The 18,631-nt window shown below is 36.3% G+C and overlaps 1 protein-coding gene across 1 annotated transcript; it reads right to left on the bottom strand.

The window, feature by feature from the left end:
* Positions 1-1,321: 1,321 nt before the first annotated feature.
* Positions 1,322-1,648, bottom strand: LOC142521935 (uncharacterized). Its single transcript, XM_075625109.1, has one exon. The coding sequence runs from the start codon at positions 1,646-1,648 to the stop codon at positions 1,322-1,324; it is 327 nt and encodes a 108-aa protein (XP_075481224.1).
* Positions 1,649-18,631: the final 16,983 nt, after the last annotated feature.

The following is an 18,631-nucleotide window of genomic DNA, read 5'->3' as shown; positions in this document are numbered from 1 at the left end:
AGCATAAAATTCTCTCACCAACGAAATGACAGCATCTTGTGGCTGCCTGCCAAACTCATCCCAGTGCCGAGCAGTAAGCATTAGTCCAATTTCAGTTCGAGGGAAACTAAGATCAAATCCCCTTTCTTTTATAATGCTCTTGCTCAAAATCTTTCCATAGTTCTCCTCCGCTTGTTCAGTCCCAAAACCTGTATGCATCGTAATTCACAGATGATGATGCACCCTTAGATTGTTTTTTTCTTGGAGGCATTTTATCGAACACCTTTCAATCACCAACTTCTCCTCAATCCAATTCACAAAATTTAATGATTCTGCACTCCCCCAAACTTAATACTCACAATATCCACACCTCAACAAAATACACAACAATCAATCAACAATATCCACAATACCAAGAATGTACTCACTAAACATAATTTCCTTCCATAGCAAATAACACCTTCAATTTCGAAATTTCAACAAATATGCAATGGATTTGCTCACCTTGATTGTGTTGAAATGTTTCTTGAAGAATAAAATCAAAGCTCCATCCAATTCTTGAAGAAATTTTCGAGCCCCTTTGAAACCCTAGGTTTGATGTTGATTTTTGTGGAAAGAAAAGTGATATTTGATGGAATGAATGAAGATATTTAGGTTGGAGTGGTAAATTTGTTGAAGAAATAACAAAAATTGAGTGTGAAAAGTTTGTTCTTGAGAAAGGATTTCGAAGGAAGGAGAGAAATTTGAGAGAGGTGTTCTTCGATTATGAAAATTTCTGCCCCATTTTGTTTGTAAAACTATCGACCGCGGGTGCGGTATGCTCTCGAATTAATTTTGATATTCAGTATTCAATGACCGCGGGTGCGGCGTACAGGAGACCGCGGGTGCGGTATGCTCTCGGCAAATGTAGCATAATTCGATATTAATCAACCGCGGCCGCGGTGCAAGAACAACCGCGGGTGCGGTATGCTCTCGGGACATGTTGCGCGGGTGCGCTCCAAAATATACCACGGGTGCGGTGCTTTCTCGGCAATTTCTTGAAAATTTTTCTTCCTTAACCGCGGGTGCGGTTTTATATGTACCGCAGGTGCGGTATTCCTTCGGGAAAAAAATTTTTCTTCTTCATTTTTTTTTTGAGTCCAGAGAATAAAACAAGTGGAATTCATTAGTTTTGGGAAGATATAAGCACACACTATACTCAAAAAAATATAAACAACCTATAATAAGAATACTAGAATAAAAGCAAAACCGAAAACAAATTGCAAAAGAGAAACAAAAATTTGGGTTGCCTCCCAATAAGCGTTTGGTTTAACGTCTTCAGCCCGACTTCCATCAGTCTACATCAAGTCGATCCGCCCAAAGGAATGTTGTCAAGGTGCCTTACTTCAGTTCCATAATATGGCTTAACTCGCTGCCCATTCACCTTGAAGGTTCTTCCATCACTGCATTTTAGCTCAATTGGCCCATGAGGGTACACTGTCTCCACCAAAAATGGACCTGACCAACGTGATTTCAACTTACCAGGAAACAACTTCAGATGGGAGTTGAACAAGAGTACTTGTTGTCCTGGTTTGAGCTCCCTTCGTACAATGAGTTTATCGTGCCACTTCTTGGTCTGCTCTTTGTAAATCTTGGCATTTTCATATGCATCATTGCGGAACTCATCCATCTCGCTCAACTGCAGTTTCCTAACGTCACCAGAAGCTTTCAAATCAAAATTTAATTTCTTCACAGCTCAAAATGCTCTATGCTCCAACTCCAACGGCAGATGACATGCTTTCCCAAACACTAGCCTATAGGGAGACATCCCTATAGTGTCTCCCTATAGGCGTCTTGAATGCAGTCCGATAAGCCCATAACGCATCATCCAACTTCATAGCCCAATCTTTCCGGTTGGTGTTGACAATCTTTTCCAGAATTTGCTTAATTTCACGATTGGATATTTCAGCTTGTCCATTCGACTGAGGATGATATGCTAGTGCCACTTTGTGCTTCACATTGCATTTAGCCAACAGTGAGTTGAAAATTTTATTGCAAAAATGCGTACCTTCATCACTTATGATGGCTCTCGGTGTTCCAAACCTGGTGAAGATGTTCTTGTGGACAAACTTAACTACAACACGAGCATCATTAGTATTGGTGGCAATTGCTTCCACCCATTTCGACACATAATCAACAGCTAATAAAATATAAGATTGACCAAAAGAAGGGGGAAAGGGTCCCATGAAATCTATGCCCCATACATCAAAAAGTTCCACTTCCAAAATATTTGTCAGTGGCAATTCGTGACGCCTAGAAATGTTTCCTAACCTTTGGCACCTATCACATGATTTCACTAAGGTATAGCTATCCTTAAACAAAGTAGGCCAGAAAAAACCTGATTGCATTACCTTAGCTGCAGTTCGTGTCGCTCCAAAATGTCCACCATATGCAGATGAATGACATAGCTCAAGAATTTGGTGTGCTTCAACACCGTCAACACATCTCCTAATCACTTGGTCAGCACATCTCTTATACACGTAAGGATCATCCCAGAAGAAAAATTTGATATCATGAAAGAACTTCTTTTTCTGATGGTGGTTCAGATCTGGAGGAAGAATACCACAAGACAAAAAATTCGCAATGTCAGCAAACCAAGGGAGTATTGAACTTACCTCAAAAAGTTGTTCATCCGGAAATGTTTCCTGTATTGCTCCTTCTTCTTTCCTATCCTCTAGCTCAAGTCTTGACAAGTGGTCAGCCACTTGATTCTCACTTCCCTTCTTATCTTTGACCTCGAAGTCAAATTCTTGTAATAGCAGTATCCACCTTATCAAGCGTGGTTTCGCATCCTTCTTGGCAAATAGGTAGCGAATGGCTGCATGGTCAGTAAAAACAATTACCTTTGTGCCGATCAGATATGGCCTGAATTTGTCGAAGGCAAATACTACAGCAAGCATCTCCTTTTCAGTCGTGGTGTAATTTGCTGTGCAGCATCCATAGTACGGCTTGCATAATAGATTGCCCTAAACATCCTTTCTCTTCTTTGGCCCAATACTGCACCAACGGCATAATCACTTGCGTCACACATCAGCTCAAAGGGCTCCTTCCAGTCCGGCACTATCATGATTGGTGCTGTCACCAATGCCCTCTTGATTTTCTCAAAATCCTGCAAACAATCATCATCAAATATGAATGTGGAATCTTTTTCAAGCAAATTACATAAGGGTTTAGTGATCTTAGAAAAATATTTAATGAATCTCCGATAAAACCCCGCATGTCCTAGAAAGCTCCTTATTCCTTTGATGTTCTTTGGTGGAGGAAGTTTTTCAATTGCAACCACCTTGGCATCTATCCACCTCTAATCCCTTAGATGATACTTTATGTCCCAGGACAATGCCCTCTTGGACTATAAAGTGACATTTTTCCCAATTAAGAACTAGGTTCTTTTCTTGGCATCTCTGCAACACAAGAGATAAGTTATGTAAACAATGATCAAATGAAGAGCCAAATACCGAGAAGTCATCCATGAAAACTTCCATGATTTCCTCCACCATGTCTGCAAATATAGCCATCATACACCTCTGAAAAGTGGCCGATGCATTGCATAGCCCAAAAGACATTCTCCTAAAAGCGAACGTGCCATAGGGATACGTAAAATTAGTCTTCTCCTGATCCTCTGGTGCCATAGCTATCTGGTTATAACCTGAATAACCATCTAAGAAGCAATAATGACAATAACCAGCAAGTCTATCTAGCATTTGATCAATAAAAGGCAATGGAAAATGATCTTTTCGGGTGGCATTGTTCAATTTTCTATAATCCATACAAACTCGCCAACCAGTTACAGTACGAGTAGATATTAATTCATCATATTCATTTTTAACCACAGTTATTCCACCCTTTTTCGGTACAACTTGTACAGGAGACACCCAACTACTATCAGAAATAGCATATATCACACCAGCATTCAACAATTTAAGCACCTCATTTTTCACAACTTCTTTCATTGCCGGATTTAATCTCCTCTGATGATCCACATAAGGAGTATACGACTCATCCATTAAAATTTTATGCATGCATATAGTGGGGCTAATTCCCCTAATATCAGAAATCGACCATCCCAATGCAGTTTTATATTCCCTCAACACTCTCAATAATTTATCTTTTTCATCAATAGTAAGGGAGGAAGATATGATTACCGGATATGTCGACTTCTCTCCTAAGAATGCATAACATAGGTGGCTTGGAAATTCCTTCAGATGAGGAGAGGGTGATATTACCTCTATTTTCTCTTTGACGTTCAACTCCTCAATCAACACATCCGTTTTCTTTTCTTTATGCAATACTTCAAGAGCCACCAGTTGCTCTTTCACTTCCCAGTCGTCTTCACTAACATCTTCAGCAGCTCCAACCAAGCAACTCTCCAAAGGGTCCCTAGTTCCTGCACAGTCAAAGGATACACATGAGTCTATAACATCAATGCTTTTACAAGTACTTACCTCATTTGAACCCCTCATGGCATGATAAATATTAAAAATGACTTCTTCTCCACCAACTCTCAAGGTGAGTTCACCCTTATGCACATCTATCAATGCCCTTCCAGTTGCAAGGAACGGTCTCCCAAAGATTAATGGAGCATCATTATCCTCTTCCATATCTAGAATCACAAAGTCTGCAGGAAAAATAAACTTATCCACTTTTACCAATACATCCTCGACGATCCCTCTTGGATATGTAAGACTTCTGTCTGCAAGCTGTAGGGTGATAGTGGTTGGTTTAACTTCTCCAAGCTCCAGTTTCCTGAAAATAGAAAATGGCATCAAATTAATACTTGCTCCTAAATCACATAAAGCTTTACTACAATGAGAACCATCAATAAAGCAAGGAATAGTAAAACTTCCTGGATCTTTCAATTTTTGTGGTAATTTCTTTTGTAGGATGGCACTGCACTCCTCAGTAAGCTTCACTGTCTCAAACTCTTGCAGCTTCCTCTTTTAGACATCACATCTTTAATGAACTTGGCATAGTTGGGCATTTTCTCCAATGCATCAGCAAATGGTTTATTGATGTGTATCTTCTTAAAAATCTCAAGGAATTTTGCAAATTGATCATCTAAACTCTTCTTTTTGAACCTCTGAGGGTATGGAATGGCAGGCTTAAATGCAGGAGGTTGTACAACTTTTGTCTTAGGGTCCTCAACCTTATTCTCTGTTATAACCTCAAACTCAACATCTTCCACTGACTTCTCATTTTCCACCATCTCCTTGGGACTTTGAACCTCCAATTCTTTTCCGCTCCTCAAAGTGACTGCCTTGCACTGCTCTTTTGGATTAACTTCCGTATTACTCGGAAATTGACCCCTGTTCTGATCTCTCAAAGCATTAGCCAACTGTCCAATTTGTGTCTCCAAAGATTTCATCGTAGCACCCATGTTTCCTATGTGAGTCTCCATGCTAAATCCTCAAACGAAGGCTTTCCCTCCCCTTTTGATGTATTGAACCCCGGAGGAGGATTCAACACATTCTTATTGTTTGCATAAGAAAAATTTTCATGATTTCTCAAACCTGGATGATAAGTATTAGGAGGAGGGTTACCTCGATATCCTCCAAATCCACCAAAGTTTTTGTTGTTGATATATTGGGCTTCTTCAAGAGAATGAGTTTCTTCAGCAACCACGGAAGGACCTTCAGTGTCAGGTATGCTCACTTTATTCATGGATGCTAGTTGTGTGGTCAATGTAGAAACTTGGGCGGTTAGTGAAGTGATAGGATCCACGGCATAAATACCAGCTGTCTTCTTTACTCCTGACCTTTCAGAAGGCCACTGATAACTGTTAATGGTCATTTGTTCAAGCAAATCATATGCTTGATCAGGTGATTTGGAAAATATCGTTCCACCAGCTGCTGCATCCACAGTGCCTCTTGTTTGTCCATTCAAACCATTATAAAACAATTCAATCTGTACCCAATCTTCAAAACCATGGTTTGGACACCTCCTCAACAACTCTTTATACCGTTCCCATGCCTCATATAATTGCTCAAAGTCAGTCTGCCTAAAAGTACTTATCTCTATCTTCAACTGTGCAGACTTCGCAGGTGGAAAATATTTAGCAAGGAACTCGGTTGCTAACTCCTGCCATGTAGTGATACTCCCCAAAGGAAGCGATTGGAGCCATACTCTTGCTTGGTCCCTAAGAGAAAAAGGAAACAAGCGCTATCGAATTATATCATCAGAAACACCATTTATTTTTATCGTGTCAGTAATTTCAAGGAATGTTCTGAGATGTAAATGAGGATCTGCAGTAGCGGCTCCCCCAAACTGATTCTGTTGAACCATGTTTATCAATGCTGGCTTAAGCTCAAAGTTGTTTGCATTAATAGTCCCTCGTGCTATGCCCGAGTAATGAGCATTTAGTACCGGCCTAAAATGATCTCTGATGGGTATTGCAGGGGGTGGATTTTCATTATCTCTGTTTTCAGCCATTGCTCGAATCTCTTCTCTTCTTGCCTTTCTTAATCTTCTTACGGTTCTTTCGATCTCAGGATCAAAGATAAGCAAGTCAAGATTTTGCGATATTCGCATGCACTGTCAAACAAAGATAAGAAACAAATCAATGTTTAATGTATTACAATAAAAACAGCTCTAAATTAAAATAAAGACTAATTGGTAACAATACTAATATAAATTTAAAATAGACACTCCCCGGCAACGGCGCCAAAAACTTGTCGCGTGATTTCTTAATTGCTTGCAAGTGCACAATGTCAAGTTGTAATAAAATGTATTTTCGAGTACAAGTGTCGATCCCACGAGGAGTATGTATTTAAATGTATATTAATGCTTGCAATTAAAAATAGTCTCAATTTTATTTAGAAAAATCAATTGACAGATTTGTTTGCACCAATAACTAGATTGAAAATAAAATTTAATTATATTATAACACCAAACTTTTTATAACAAATAACTATGGTATAAAAGATCTAGAGGTCCGATTTCACGCAACTATCCACCATGTATTATTTTGTGTAGCTATATTATAAATGTCCTTATTATACATTAGCCAAGAATTCTAAATTATCTACTCCCTCTCCCGAGTGCTAAGTAGATACTAATTATCTAACAAAGGATTGTAACGTCCCCGTCAACAATCTATAATTAAATAACACAATAAGCAATAACTTCTTTTAATGGCTTCAATAGCAATATATGTCCTCCCGAACTATATAAATACCATCGATGTATTTTTCCCTTTCTTGTTTATAAATTCCCTTTTCCAAATGATAAATTATAAACATAAGAATCATTCAAGATATGGCCAATAAAATGAAAGCATTAAGATTGGAAAAATACAAATGAACAATAAGGAAAACTTATATAGTATAATTCATAAATTCCAACACATGGTGTCTAGTTTTGTTCCATCATTCCTCTAGAAATAAGAATTAGTTCATAATAAAAATAACTCAACAACACATGAATCTTAAACAAGACATATCAAATAAAAATAAAGAAAGAAGAACTTAGAACAAGAGATTTGGAGTGCAATGAAATTTCTGTCCAGAAATGTGCAATAGATTTCCAAGGATGATGAACTTGAGCTTCAATCCTTTCTTTGTAGCCTCCTCTCCTTTCCTTTGCTCCTCAATACCCTAGATAGTGAATAATAGAAGCCTTTTATAGTCCAGACAAGCTTCCCCACGCAGTACACCATTTTCCTCTACTTTTATTCGAAGTCCACAGAGTTACAGATTTTTCGGACTCTGTTTTGCGAAGGACCGCGGGTGCGGTGAAAGAAGGACCGCGGGTGCGGTGTTGTTTCGGAGAAACTTTCAGTCTCGAAATTCAGTGACCGCGGGTGCGGTGAAAGAAGGACCGCGGGTGCGGTCATGCTTCGGCAGAATCTTTTATTTCTAACTTCAGGGACCGTGGGTGTGGTCCATATGATACCACGGGTGCGGTCATACTTCGGCCATTTTATCTTTTGCATTACTCCAATTCAACAATTTGCTACTCCAAATTCTATTCTAAACTTCCAGGCTACAACAACAAAAACAACAACAAATCACATAAAACCTGCTCAAGAATAACAAAATTTCAAGTTAAAAACAAGTAATAAAATTACAATAAATTGCACTTATCACGTGGCTCGGGTGAATTAGGAGATGGCTCGGTGTGTTCGATAAGGTGTCAAAAACGAAATTAATAAAGCTAAAAATGAATCCAAGGGTCCACGGGGGTGGCTCATAACTTGGAAGGGTATAATAAAATTAAAAATGCTATGTTTAAAATTTGGGATCAAAATAACGAGTTTTGGATTTATTCGGGATTTAATCGCCGCACGAAACGCTAATTAACGAGTTAACTGAAACGCCTAGTTTTAAGCTTTATAAAATTATGAAAAATTAATTTTAAGCTTAAATAATTATTATAAGTCTAAGTTTTTAATTTGGGAATTTTATATTAAGGTTTGGTTTAATTCGGGATTAAAATGCATTAATATGTTATATTTAAAGATTAATTTAAAAACCCTCGATTTAAGCTAAATAAAAATAGTAGAAAATTCATGTAAGCTTAAATTATTATTTGGGACATGTTAGAGTCAATGAAATTAAGAAAAAGTCAAAAACGTAAAATTTTACGTCTAGGGGTAAAATGGTCTTTTTATACCTAGAAATTAGTAAACGTCATGGCAGTGTCCTGAATGCTGTTTTAGGTGCTAATATGATTATTTTCAATGGTTAGGGATGTTTATAGAATTTTATATGTTAAAACGATTATTTTAAATGTTTATGGAATTTTATATGTATAAGGATTTTTATGTCAAAATGTTTATTTTAAATGTTTATGATTTAACATGTCAATATGTTATTTTAAATGTTTTGATGTTAATATGATTATTTTAAATGTTCATGGGTATTTATATGTTAAAATGTTATTTTTAAAATGTATATGGATTTTATGATTTAACGTGGACATTTAAAAGACATGTTGCATGTTTGGTTTAAAAGAAAAACGTTATATGCATGTTTAAATTTTATAAAGTGATGAGTATATGAAACGTTGAAGGAAGTGAAGTAATTGTGACTAATACGATGATATGTTGGAAATTTCGTGAGGGTTATGGTCCCAGTGGGAGCCCGACGATCGTGTTTCCTTGGATACGGACATGTAGATGTATACGATGATATGTTAATACATAAGGCCAAGGCCCAGTTGACCGGTGAGAGTGTTGCTGGTGTCCCCGCCGCCCAGTACTGTGGTTACATGTAGATGGATCCATCGCCCAACACGTAGACGTAGACGTAGATGAACACGAAAGTCACAATTAACGATCTGAATTCAACGAAAGGAAAAATGAATACGTATATGTTGATGATAATATTAATATGAATATGTTGAGGATGATATGATTAAGTTTATGAAAATGTTTATGTTTAAAGTTCTTGCATCATTATGAAAATGTTTTTATTTAAAGTTTACGCATCATGAAAATGTTATTGTTTAAAGTTTATGCATCTTCATGAAAACGATATTTTAAGTACAAGTATTTTTCACTATTATATGTTAACTGTATTACGTATTACTTGTTATCAAGAATATGACGTGTTGAGTCTTTAGACTCACTAGGTGTGATTGATGCAGGTGATTATGATAATGTTAATGGAGGTGTTGATGGTTGATCTGACTGGACTGGAGGTGCACATAACCCGAGGACCGATGCTAGTTTTCCGCACTAGTTATTATTTATGATTTTAAGTAATGTTAAAGATATTTTTACGTCTTTTATTTATGTTATGAGAGATTTTTGAGAGGTTATAGTATGGGCTATACTTTTCAAATAATGTTTTTAGGTTGGTAAAATGTTTGACGATTTTATGCTTTAAAATATTTTCCTTTGGATTTTTAAATGACAGTTGGATGTTTATTTTTAAAATGATGTCAAAAATATCTTATGGTTCGGCCGATGCTAGGTGAGGTTTTGAAAAAAAAAGATCTAGCACGTTTTAAGAAAACGAATAGCAGACGTTTCAGTTGGTATCAGAGCAAAGGTCCTGTAAAGGGTTGTGCCACCATCAGCGCCGGGAAGATCAGTCGTCAAGCCTCAAAGTAGTAAGTTTTACATGCTTTATGTGATTCAGTATGTTGTTACCTGCATAATTATATGAATTATACGTTTACGTCACATGTTTAATAGCTTTATGATAATATATGGTTTATATGCTTTAGAATTTTTATTCGTGATACGATATGAAATAAGAAATTATTTGATTTTAACGCATGTTGGTTTTGTGATGGAATTGGACTACAATGTTTTTGGGTTATTAAGGATAAGCGAATTTCGAGGACGAAATTCAATTTAAGGGGGGAAGATTGTAACGCCCCGAAAATTTTAAAAGGTCCACACAAACCACATGCATGCAATTATTAAATTCTCTTATATTTTAAGTAATTGTTTTAATTGCATTAATTAATTATGTTGTGCATATTTGCATGTTTAAAATATATTTTTCTACATGGTTGCATTAAAATGTATTTTTGAAAAAGTTATTCGAGTTGCGATCGAGGACGGAGACCGATGGCTGAAAAAATAAAAAATGTTTTTATTAAATAATTGTTTTTAATTATTTAAATTAAGGAGGATGCTTTTTATTATTTTTGAAAATAAATGGTTTTGAGGTGATTTTATACGCCGGGGCGTAAATTTTTATCGGTGTTGTATTTTTAACAAAAATACGAGCTTTTTGGCAACCCGTTTAATAAATTCACAAATTTATTTAAACTAAAACCTTGTTGATATTTTATTAAATCCTAATTAAGACTAATGGGCCTAATTTTGCATGTTTAATAGGCCTAAGTTTGATCAAGGATTTAATTAGTATATATATTATGTAAACCCACCTCAAAACCTACACAACTCACGCCTCAATCTCCAAGGCAAATCAAACTCTCCCTTGCAACAATTTTACACGGCATACACAAGTGAGAATGGAGAGAAAAAGTTGAAAAATTCAAAAGCTTCATGGGAGTTCAAGCCATGATCGGTCGTCGCCGTTCTTCGACTCGTCAATGTATATTCGTGCGTAAATTACGCAAAGGCACGCCATATTATCCTTTTCATCATCACACCACAGTAATTGTTTATGCATAATTTTTAAAGAAAAACATAGCACACAAGTTGAATTTTCGTAACTACATGCCTATTTGTTCCAAACTTGTGTTTTTTATTTCCAAAATGATGTTTTATATGTGTAAAAGGGGCTGCCATGATTAGGAGAGGGTTAAGGGATGTTTTTACATGTTTTAGAGAGTCCTTAATCACCCCAATACGCTGCAAACGTGAAGAGAAATAAGCTGGAACTATAGGCCAAAGATAAGGGGTAAGGAACGTGAGTTTGTTGGGTTGTGCAAAGCCAAGGGGTTCGATCACTATGCATGGGGTCTTGGGGCTCGAACGGGTCAGGGTGTTGGGTCCTAAGGGACATGGGTCAGGGTCAGGAAGGGTCCTAGCATGGCTAGGACCCCTCGCGCGCAGTCCTGGAGGAGTCCCATGAAAAAGGGACTCCTCGCGCGATCTGTGCAAGGGGCAGCAGAGCGGTTCAGGGGCTCGCTGCTGGGGCTTGGGTGAGTTAGGTAGGTCCTATAGGGTCTAAGGAAGATGGGTAAGGTCTGGGATAGGGGCTGGTGCGGCTGGGTCGCAGCTGGCTCGAGGGAAAAGCTGCAACCGTGGAGAAGCACAAGATGCGCAGGTTGGTTTTTCTGAATTCAGGGGCTCGCTGTGCAGGTTTCAGGGGCTGGGATGGTCTGGGTAGGGTCTTGCCGTGGTCCAGGGTTGGTTAGGGTCAGGTGGGCTCAGTTGTGGTTCGGCTGGAAGGAGCCTAGGCTAGATAGGAGTCCAATTGCACTATGAAGCTCACGCACACACAGCACATGCAATGGGGTCAGCTTCCAGGCGAGTTTGAGCGACTTGGGGACTGGGTCCTCGGGTTGGGCTTGGTCAGGAGGGTGTCCTAGGTGAGTTGGCTAGGTTTTGGTTCATAGGGGCTCGGGCGTGGCTCGGGTGAATTAGGAGATGGCTCGGTGTGTTCGATAAGGTGTCAAAAACAAAATTAATAAAGCTAAAAATGAATCCAAGGGTCCACGGGGGTGGATCATGACTTGGAAGGGTATAATAAATATTGAAAATGCTATGTTAAAATTTGGGATCAAAATAACAAGTTTTGGATTTATTCGGGATTTAATCGCCGCACGAAACGCTAACTAACGAGTTAACTGAAACGCCTAGTTTTAAGCTTTATAAAATTATGAAAAATTAGGTTTAAGCTTAAATAATTATTATAAGTCTAAGTTTTTAATTTGGGAATTTTATATTAAGGTTTGGTTTAATTCGGGATTAAAACACATTAATATGTTATATTTAAAGATTAATTTAAAAACCCTCGATTTAATGTTAAATAAAAATAGGAGAAAATTCATGTAAGCTTAAATTATTATTTAGGACATGTTAGAGTCAATGAAATTAAGAAAAAGTCAAAAACGTAAAATTTTACGTCTAAGGATAAAACGGTCTTTTTATACCTAGAAATTAGTAAACGTCATGGCAGTGTCCTGAATGCTGTTTTAGGTGCTAATATGATTATTTTCAATGGTTAGGGATGTTTATAGAATTTTATATGTTAAAACGATTATTTTAAATGTTTATGGAATTTTATATGTATAAGGATTTTTATGTCAAAATGTTTATTTTAAATATTTATGATTTAACATGTCAATATGTTATTTTAAATTTTTTGATGTTAATATGATTATTTTAAATGTTCGTGGGTATTTATATGTTAAAATGTTATTTTTAAAATGTATATGGATTTTATGATTTAACGTGGACATTTAAAAGACATGTTGCATGTTTGGTTTAAAAGAAAAACGTTATATGCATGTTTATATTTTATAAAATGATGAGAATATGAAACGTTGAAGGAAGTGAAGTAATTGTGACTAATACGATGATATGTTGGAAATTTCGTGAGGGTTATGGTCCCAGTGGGAGCCCGACGATCGTGTTTCCTTGGATACGGACATGTAGATGTATACGATGATATGTTAATACGTAAGGCCAATGCCCAGTTGACCGGTGAGAGTGTTGCTGGTGTCCTCGCCGCCCAGTACTAGTGGTTACATGTAGATGGATCCATCGCCCAACACGTAGACGTAGACGTAGATGTACACGAAAGTCACAATTAACGATCTGAATTCAACGAAAGGAAAAATGAATACGTATATGTTGATGATAATATTAATATGAATATGTTGAAGATGATATGATTAAGTTTATGAAAATGTTTATGTTTAAAGTTCTTGCATCATTATGAAAATGTTTTTATTTAAAGTTTACGCATCATGAAAATGTTATTGTTTAAAGTTTATGCATCTTCATGAAAACGATATTTTAAGTACAAGTATTTTTCACTGTTATATGTTAACTGTATTACGTATTACTTGTTATCAAGGATATGACGTGTTGAGTCTTTAGACTCACTAGGTGTGATTGATGCAGGTGATTATGATAATGTTAATGGAGGTGTTGATGGTTGATCTGACTGGACTGGAGGTGCAAATAACCCGAGGACCGACGCTAGTTTTCCGCACTAGTTATTATTTATGATTTTAAGTAATGTTAAAGATATTTTTACGTCTTTTATTTATGTTATGAGAGATTTTTGAGAGGTTATAGTATGTGCTTTACTTTTCAAATAATGTTTTTAGGTTGGTAAAATGTTTGACGATTTTATGCTTTAAAATATTTTCCTTTGGATTTTTAAATGACAGTTGGATGTTTATTTTTAAAATGATGTCAAAAATATCTTATGGTTCGGCCGATGCTAGGTGAAGTTTAAAAAAAAAAAATTCTAGCACGTTTTAAGAAAACGAATAGCAGACGTTTCACCATCAGTTTCAACTGAAAAAGTCAGGAGAACAGTTAAGCAATGATGCAATGTCATTGTTTGTAAATAAATTTAGAAATTTCATGAGAAAGAGCCAAGGCTCCTATAAAGAAACTATCATAGGAATGAACCCCAGGAAGAACCGAATGCATGCTTCACCTGTGGAAAAACTAGTCACTTTATTGCTAATTGTCCGAAGCCCAAAAATGACAATAGAAGATCAGTTGAGAAGGGTAAAAATCCCTTCGAGCAAAGAAGAAGGTATATGAGAAGAAGTCATCTAAGAAGAAGCATGAAGCTTTGGTAGCAGAGGAAAACAAGTCAAAGTGGGCTGAATCGGACATTGAAGCATTTGAAACTGAAAGTTCTAGCAGCTCAAGTGATGAAGAGGAGATGAAATGCCTCATGGCTGATGATGTTGAGCTAGAGTCCAACAGGATCATATACTGCATGACATGGTAAATGAGTACCGCAAATTATCTATCTCCTTTGAGAAATCTAAAGCAAAGCAAGATGATCCCTCAACTAACACATCTGATAGTATTAAATTAGTTGAGAGCTTAAATGTCAAAGAGGAGATTGCTGAGCCGAAAGCTAAAAGGGATGAAAGTGATTTCTTGATTCAGCAGCTAAGAGATGAAAACTCTAAACTGACTGAAATAATTCAGGCTTGAATAAAGTCGTTAGTTACACTGATTGAAATGTAGGGGTTGAAAAAATCAGTTGAAGATAAAACTGGTCTTGGTTTTGATAGCAAAGATGAACCCTCAACTAGTGGTACTATCCCAAAACTAAATACAATCAAAGATAAATACATTGCACTTTGTCAAATCAGTCATAGTACATGAAAATCCTGAGTTCAAGAATTCGGTAGAAAAACAAACTTGAAAATCATTTTGAAATATAAATAAGGCAAGGTAACATGGAATTGGGTACAGTCCCAAAAGTTCAGATGAATCAAACAATTGGTCACCTAAGAAGTCTGTCCAGTTATGCCAAACAAAAATCAGCCAAAGACTATTATTACAATTATTATAATAGCAAGCCTATTCAAAACCAATATCGAATGAACAGCAAGGATAAAATATCACAAACACATGTTGTATCAACTTCACCTCACTCACAAATCACACACAAATTAGGAAAGGTTATTTGGAACATAGAAACTAGTAGATCAGTTCGACTTATCCAAATTTTGGTTCCCAAAGAACTAATCAGTTTTGGACCCAAATAGATTTGGATACCAAATTTATTTATTATTTGTCATTGCAGGTTACAGGTAAACTGATCAAAGATTCCGCCTGGTACTTGGACAGGTGATGTTAAAGACATATGACTGGAAACGCTGAACTAATATCCCAACTGATCAAATATTATGTTCCCAAGATCAGTTTTGGGGATGTCTCCCAAGGTAAAACCGTGGGTAAAGGTAAGCTTATTCATGGAAACATTATCATCAAAGATATTTTACTTATTGACAATCTAAAATTTAATTTAATCTGCATTATTCAACTATGCAATAATGATTATTCAGTTGAATTCAGTAAGCATGCATGTTCAGTTAGAAATGAAACTGGTGAATTAATCATGGGAGGAAACAGATGCGGAAACAAATACAAAGTGAGTTGGAGCAACTCACACGACAAGCCAATTTGTTTAGTATCTTATAATCAATCTCAAAACTAGCTATGAGACTAGAGATTAAACCGTCTAAACTTGAAAGCCATTGTACAACTGAGCAAGCACGAGCTGTTAACGGGTCTGTCCAAATGCGATTTTTCAAAAGATAAAATTTGTTCAGCTTGTCAGTTCGGGAAACAAGTTAGATCGTCTTTTAAAAACAAATGAAGTAAATCTTCTTCCCGATGCTTGGAACGCATATTTACTTATTTGGTACAATACCGGTCATGAACTTAGATGAAATACAATTTTATGATTGTTGATGATTTCTCAAGAATTGCTTGGGTTATTTTTCTAAAATCAAAGGATCAAACTGCTTCACAACCGATAAACTTTTTAAGAGACTTCGAAATGAAAAATCAATGGGGATTGAAAGAATAAGATCCGATCATGGAACTAAATTTGTCAATTAGACCTTGTCTCGATATCTTGAAAATTTAAGAATCAAACATGAGTTCTCTTCTGCAAGAACACCGCAACAGAATGGTGTAGATGAACGAAGAAATCGAACTCTTAAGGAGGCAGAGACAACAATGCTAGCTGATTCTGGCATATTTTAAAGATTTTGGGCAGAGGCAGTCAACACTGTGTGTTATACTCAAAACAGATCAATGATTAACAGAAATCATTTGAAAACACCATATGAGATCTTGCGTGAGAAGAAAAGTGTGGTTTCTTATTTTAAAATATACGAGTGCAAGTGCTTCATTCATAAAATGGTAAGAATCACTTAACAACCTTCGATGTTAAATCAGATGAATGATTATTCTTAGGATATTCATCTGTTAGTAAAGAATATAGAATTTTCAATAAATGCACTCTAAATATTGAAGAATCCACACATGTTTTATTTGATAAAAATGTGCTAACTGATAAGCCAACTGATCCAGTTGAGCTGATTAATCGTCTAACAGATATAAGTTTGGAGGATGACAACGAAGATGAAAATCAGATTGTCAAAAATTCCATTCAAACACCAGAACGAGAAGTAGTGGAACCACCAGTTGGATAGGATACAGTTCCTGATAATCAATTTGATGATCAGCCAGGGAATATTCAACCTCAAACTGATATCATCCCAACTGAAGCAGAAGGAATTGGTTAGTTACAAACTGAACCAGACTTGCAAACGAGTCAAGCATATCCATATTACATATGAAGTAGGAACCATCCTCAGGATATCCGATCCGGTGAAAACCATAAATTAGATGTTAAATTTATTTATTCATTCTGCTTTTATATCGTAAATGGAACAAAAAAAAACTGAAGAAGTTCTAGCTGATCCCAGCTGGATCATTCCTATGCAAGAAGAGCTTAATTATTTTACACATAACAATGTCTGGACATTAGTTTCAAGACCCTCTTCAATATCTATTATAGGTACCAAGTGGGTATACCAAAACAAACTGAATGAAGATGGTTCAGTTGTGCACAATAAAGCTAGACTGGTAGCACAAGGGTACATAGAAAAGGAAGGAATAGATTATGACGAGACTTATGCTCCAATTGTTAGACTGGAAGCAATCAAGATATTTCAAGCCTATGCATCGTACAAAAATTTCAAAGTATACCAGATGGATGTCAAAAGCGCATTTCTGAATGGTCAATTGCAAGAAGAAGTGTATGTAAAACAACCTCCAGGATTTGTTAATCACTTATTACCTAATCATGTTTATCATCTGAACAAAACTTTATATGGTCTAAATCAAGCTCCTCGAGCTTGGTATTAGACCCTATCAAAATTTTTGATTGATCATGATTTTATAGCACGAACAGTTGATAAAACAATGTTCAAATTTACCAAGAAAGATCATTCATCAATTGTTCAGATTTATGTTGATGATATCATATTCGGGTCACCTAACCCCAAATTATCTCATAAGTTTTCTAAGCTGATGCATGAGAAATTCGAGATGAGCATGATGTGTGAACTGAAATTCTTATCAGGCTTGCAAGTGAAGCAGCTGGAGACTGGTATTTTTATCAATCAAACCAAATACACGAAGGAATTGCTGAAGAAATTTGGCATGGAAACATGTTCAGCTGCATCCAATCCCTTGAGCTCATCAGTTAAATTAGTCAAAGATGAAGGAAGAATATCAGTTGAGATGGAACTATACATAGGTTTAATAGGTTCTTTATTGTACCTAACTGGTCTCATTTCCTAGCTGTCAAACGTATATTGAAATATCTAAAAGGCACACAGAATGTGGGTTTATGGTATGCTAAGGACTCATCTTTCAATTTAATTGGTTATTCAGATGCAGAGTATACAGGATGTAAGCTTGATCGCAAAAGTACAAGTAGATCATGTCAGTTTCTAGGAGGCACACCGATCTCATGATTAAGCAAAAAGCAAACTTCCATCGCTACTTCTGCAAATGAAGCTGAATATTTAGCTGCTGGAAGTTGTTGTGCTCAACTGCTCTAGATTCAGCAACAACTGAAATATTATGGAGAAATAGTTGAAGAGTCACTGATCTTCTGTGACAACATCAGCTCCATTGCGATTACCTGAAATCCAGTTTTTCATTCCAAAACTAAGCACATTGATGTCAGACATCACTTCATCAGACACCATGCTCTCAAGAAGAACATCATACTGGAGTATTGAACAACAAGCAGATGATATTTCATCAAGCCACTACCAGAGACTAAGTTTTCTTATTTTAGAAATATCATAGGACTTACTTATTTATCTTAAATATTTAATTTAGGGAGAATATTGAAAATCAATAAGTAAACTAATAAGACAGCATTCAGTTGTTCATAAACTGATCTGAATCAGTTTAGAACTGAACTAGTTGGTATCTGAATAAACTGAACTTATCCCTTACTTTGACCAAATTTAATTCGTTTTATATTCTTTAATTAAAATTGTGACCTAGTACAAATTATCTATTTAAATTTTCAACTCCAAACGTTTTTTTGTTTTTATCTAACTGTTCAAACCAGCTACTAAATTTAAATGTCCAATGGTTGAAAATATTACTTATTTGGTCAAAGCCTCTCACGAACTGCCAAGTGTCCAAGATTTGTACTGGTCACAGATA

Source organism: Primulina tabacum, chromosome 13, assembly GCF_025594145.1.
Source record: "Primulina tabacum isolate GXHZ01 chromosome 13, ASM2559414v2, whole genome shotgun sequence".
Lineage (NCBI taxonomy): Eukaryota > Viridiplantae > Streptophyta > Magnoliopsida > Lamiales > Gesneriaceae > Primulina > Primulina tabacum.
This window is presented reverse-complemented; position numbering and strand designations above follow the sequence as displayed.